Source organism: Protopterus annectens, chromosome 8.part0 (genome assembly GCF_019279795.1).
Source record: "Protopterus annectens isolate FY-2018-M chromosome 8.part0, PAN1.0, whole genome shotgun sequence".
Taxonomy (NCBI): domain Eukaryota; kingdom Metazoa; phylum Chordata; order Ceratodontiformes; family Protopteridae; genus Protopterus; species Protopterus annectens.
Window position 1 is genome coordinate 862,927,963 of NC_056741.1, and position 5,086 is coordinate 862,933,048.

At 37.7% G+C, this 5,086-nt stretch overlaps 1 protein-coding gene across 1 annotated transcript in view; it reads right to left on the bottom strand.

The window, feature by feature from the left end:
- LOC122809117 (U8 snoRNA-decapping enzyme-like) overlaps positions 1–3,732 on the bottom strand; it is a 60,016-nt gene extending 56,284 nt beyond the window's left edge. Inside the window, exon 1 of the mRNA XM_044080367.1 lies at positions 3,535–3,732. Within this exon, the coding sequence (XP_043936302.1) occupies positions 3,535–3,672 (138 nt within the window). The 5' untranslated portion in view covers positions 3,673–3,732. The remainder of the gene's footprint in view (positions 1–3,534) is intronic.
- Positions 3,733–5,086: the final 1,354 nt, after the last annotated feature.

Sequence of the window (5,086 nt, forward strand, 5' to 3'; positions counted from 1 at the left end):
AGTCATGCAGTATTCAAGTATGTCTGTATACACATGTTTAGATACACAAGGGGCAACAATTAAATCCACTGCACATTTCAGTCCAAATATGTACAATATGGAAAAATACAACTAAAGCAACACTTCTTCTCAATATGTTAGTACCAGTTTCTAATAAGCAACAGGATTACTAACTACACCAGTTCTCAGTGCCCTCTGATTAGCTCAGGTGTTAACTCCAAATAGATTTTCTGCCTGTGTATTTTTTTTCTACATTCTGTAGAGCAATGTTGCATGCACGAAACAATCATGTGCCCTCTGTATGTTTTTCTTAAAAATAAGAAATAAAGTAACCACAGAATACAATATGTATCTCTATGCATGCACATAACTTACTTGGTACAAATTTGTTACTTGTGTTATACAGCAAACTATCAACTCTATGGCTATTGCTCTTAGTAGCACTGCTTTTCACAAAACCATAAACTGCTGGAAAGGATGGGGTTTTCTTATCACTTACTATATGTAATTAAAACAGTTGCCTATTTTCAGTAGTTGATGTTATTTCCATTTTTCTGCAATGTTCTGCAGCTTCCACCCAAGCTCCCGCCACTTACGTTTTTGAAAAAAATGTGCACAAACAGATTACATTTTTATGAAAGACTGGGGTACTGCTCCTCAGGGAAGGGGGGGGCTCCAGCTCTCAAGTTCTGAACACGTTTTCTACTTACTGTTGAATCATTTACAGACCCACCAACACCCCTCAGCCTTCATTTTTCATTAGAAACTAGGAAATTGCACTTTGTTGAAAACAGATAAAATGCTACAACCTAACATGTCTATGCACTTCTAAGGTATTAGAGGAGTGTCATGTCCCACTGTCAGTTGCAATGGGTATGCCAGCTAGTTACTGTTTACACAGGAGTGTATGGGCATGGGTTTTGAATATGCAATTTTTGCCCCTCTTCACCTTAGTTGTTCCCTACCTCCATCAGTATTAACATGGTTTCTTACCACCAATACCAATTTTATATCAAATCAAACAATGACACATTGAACAATGAACTAAAGCTAATGTGCAGCTTTTAAAATGTACATTTTTCATTATGCAGTAAGAAAATTCACCAAGTATGATACTTGCTCCCTAAGCACCCACTATAAGCTAGATTCCAAAAGATTTGCTCAAAATGACCACTCACACTAATCTGACACCCCATGTAATTCTATTTATAGACATGCCTTACACCAAACAAAGTTACTTGCACGGAGAGCAAGTCTTTCATAAATCAGGACAGGCTTCCTCTGAGAGCAACTGTTTTCAAATCTGGCCCTATGTCTTCATGAAGAAATTTCAAAATGTGAGAATGACAGTCCACCACCCCCCATAAATAACACTTCCAAAAATGTGGGTTGCAATAAAAACAATTGCTGTATTACTGAAAAAAAAGAATAGTCTACTTACCATTTAAAGTAACTCAGAAGGAAAAGCAGTACAATGTACATATTCAACAGGATTTGCTGTTGTAGTACAGAATAACAAATCTACCCATTTACTACACACAAACAAAAATACTGTTGCTGTACTACTGAAGAAACCTTTCATTTACTGAAAATGTAAAGCAGCTCAGAAGGGGCATCAGTAAAACATGTATTATATGGTTCATACGAGGCTAACTGCCTTTGTGGGCCATTTTAAGCCTTCCCAATTACTACATGTAAGAATCAAACCCTGTACCTTGTGACTGTAAGGTAAACACCCTAACCATTATACCAACCTCCCACCCAGTTGGCTTTGCAACTGTTGGGAGTTAATCTACTTATTTGCTAATCGACTAAATGAACTTTGACTATACTAAATTGTCCATGTCCAAGAAAAATTGTCAACCAGCAAAATTGTCAACCAGCATGCTTTGAAGAACCGGAAGGAAACTTCAGGGTTAATGGAAGCATGTAGTATCCCTGGAGATGCACTGTAACAGGTCCCACCCACTGCCACCTCCATTTGCATAATAAATGCACGCCCACAGAACGGAAAACTCATCCCTTTTTTGCAAGCAACATACCCACATGCTATCAATGACAGCATTACATTAAAAGTTAAAGCATGGAAAATAAATCAACTAATGATGCTTGTAAGAAGGGTTGCCTCCCCCTTAATCCCCCATCCATCACTACCTTTTACAGTTTCCAAAGCGCTCATTCATGTTTTGCTTTGTCATTTTTTTACCTGCGGTTTTTTTTTAATAAAATGTATGAAAAATGTGTTGCTGTTTATGAATAATGCAAGTATCCGCTGTTACAGCATAACTGACTATTTGAGCAATGAGAAATAAGTGGGTGATGTGTCCCCACCCCCTTCTTCTGGTGAGGGGCAGCGGTTTCTTAAGAATGCAAATATAAAGTTAGAATTCTTACTATTTTTGTGCATTGCAGTATTAATTTTCCACCTTAAAACAGTAAATCACAAATACAAAACTGTCGGCAAGTTACGGTATAAGAACAAATAAATTACTAAAAGAAAGAACTAAATTATTTATGGTACTGTTAAATGCGGTTATAAAATCGCATTATTTACATTTTGATCCATACAACATTCATACATGTAATTCTCAGATATGTATAATCATATGTTTCCACTGAATCATTTGCATATATGTGAATGCTTGCCATGTTAGAGAGGGAGAATGAAGACATAACAAAAGAGCAGTATTTGTTATTCTAACTGCTGCAGATAAAAATTTTAAATGATAAATGATGCTTCTCTTTTTTTGTCTATCTAATCACCTGATTGCAAAATCGGTGAATATTCCACGCAAACATACCTCAGTGTATTACTTGATGTTGTAGAAAGGCACCAGATTTGCTTTTTTTTTGCCCTGACCCTATTTATTTTATTAAAGACAGTGAGGGATATGTTTGCAGTTTGCATTTTTTACTTACATGCTTACAACTCTTTCAAATCAATAATGAGAAATAATGAGACCACGCCACTCCGTGAACTATCAGTTCAGTCTGACGTGCCAATCACCAACCTTCAACGTAACCAAAACAAATCGAGTGTTGAAGCGGGCGCAACATTAATACGCAACGAGTATGGATCCACGTTCACAAGTACGGGTAATTAAGGGCATGCAGTTATTGTAAGACAGCGAGCTGCCGAGTAGTTACCTGTGCTATTACCTTATGTGCAGGATACTGCTAGCAGTGTTACAATGCCAGTGCCGCATGTAACTGCTAGCAGTACTAGTCTAGTTACATAAGGCATTTACACAGTAACCTGGTTGCAGTATATAAATAGCTACTAGCTAACAAACAGCAAACATCTGATGGCATGTCACAAACCCATTTTTCAGGTAATTACAAAATGTCGCAGCAAATATTGCAAGCTACAAAACCAAGCACCCATAAGAGAGAAAAAAAGTAGCCCAGTTCCAAGTAATATTTCAGAAACTGCCAAACTGTATACAAATGACAGAGCAGCTACGCACGGAATATCATTTTCTTTAGCACCCTCTTCACAGATGTACTGTAGGTAAGACCCATATGTTTTCTTACCAACACAGCGTAACCGATCGGAATTTTCCCAAACAATCGTTCTGGGCTTTGCGCATAAAGCATAACGTGACATGCTTGTTTATAACCCTGCAAACTCAAAGCCTGCTGGCGGGAAATTGGTCTAATGTCAGAACTCATCACCAAAACCTAAAAGATCTACAGCCACTACTGCAAACCTACGAAGCAATTACTTCTTCCGGTTAGGCGGGGCGGGGAACTATAAGTGCTCCACCCATTGCTTTACCAACCCTGTGGAATAACCATCTTTGCATGAAAGTTAAAAATAAACGTGCATTGAGATACATTAGCGAAATCTATAAAATATCTCTTACGCAAATTAAATTGTGGTTATCTAACAGTGTAGTACCTCGCAGGATGCGCAGTAGCAAACCCCGCCCATAACTGCAGACAATGTAAACAAACACGCGCATTATGTTACTCTGACAGCTGAAATGACGGTTCTACACTGTGAAAAACCGGTTGGCAACCCTAAGTAACACTATTCAGATTGCTGAGGTAAAGAATCAAATCAATCCTGAAGTGTCTTCTTCACGCTTTCATTAAAATATCTGTATACAGGGACATAAGCACATAGATAGCTTAGACATGCAAGCGTTTAAAAATACGTTTATTTAATTCTTAACCAAAATACCTTCAACAACTTTTACTGTCATCTTGGGAATTCAGATGTATTTTCGCTCTGTAAGTACTAAAAATATAACCAATTACTCATTTCTTCTGCAAAGTTAGCACTACATCTTGAACTCCCTAACACTTCTGAATGGAACTCATAAAACATAAGCCCCCCTGTTTAACTTGCGCATTAGCTCCATCATTATTCGCAACACGGAAAAGTAGTACTCTTACAGCAAAACCCCCATTTAGTACCTATAGTGCTGAAAAAAGGACTGACTACAAGTATATAACCGCGAAACATAATTTTGGTACAGACCACCATGGGTCTCCGAAAATTGGCAAAGTAGTTTGAGCCATGCCTTTTCAACGATGAGTTACATTTTAACACAATTTGAACGACATTCCCGCCCCCCACCAAAAATAACGTGTACATAGCACCTGAGATACCTCATACATCTCAACATCGAGGAAAGAATCAGGGGCAAAACAAAAAACAAAATCTGCTATAATAACTGCCTTTGGGTTAGTATGGATTTCTTAAAGGATATGAATTCTGAAACTCAAATGTCTACCACTTTTTACTAACTGTAGTCCTCGGCGAATTACCCGAAACCCACGAACTTTACAAAGATCCTACCAAATGACGCAAAATGTGGCCATTCTACAAAATCTTGGGCAGGTGAAAAATATGTCCTGTCTGCACATATGATACAATGAAAAACAGTAGATTACACAACACCAGTCAGCAACCTGCAAATCTCAGTAAAGTACAGTAATCTAGAAGCATGTTAACATGCCTTTTCTGAAGGAAATGCCGTCTGAAACTCAAATGTATGTCATTATTTAATGACGTTAATGTTCAGTGCTTTACCATGAAATCATAAAATATACGAGAAACAGACCATATCATTAGCGG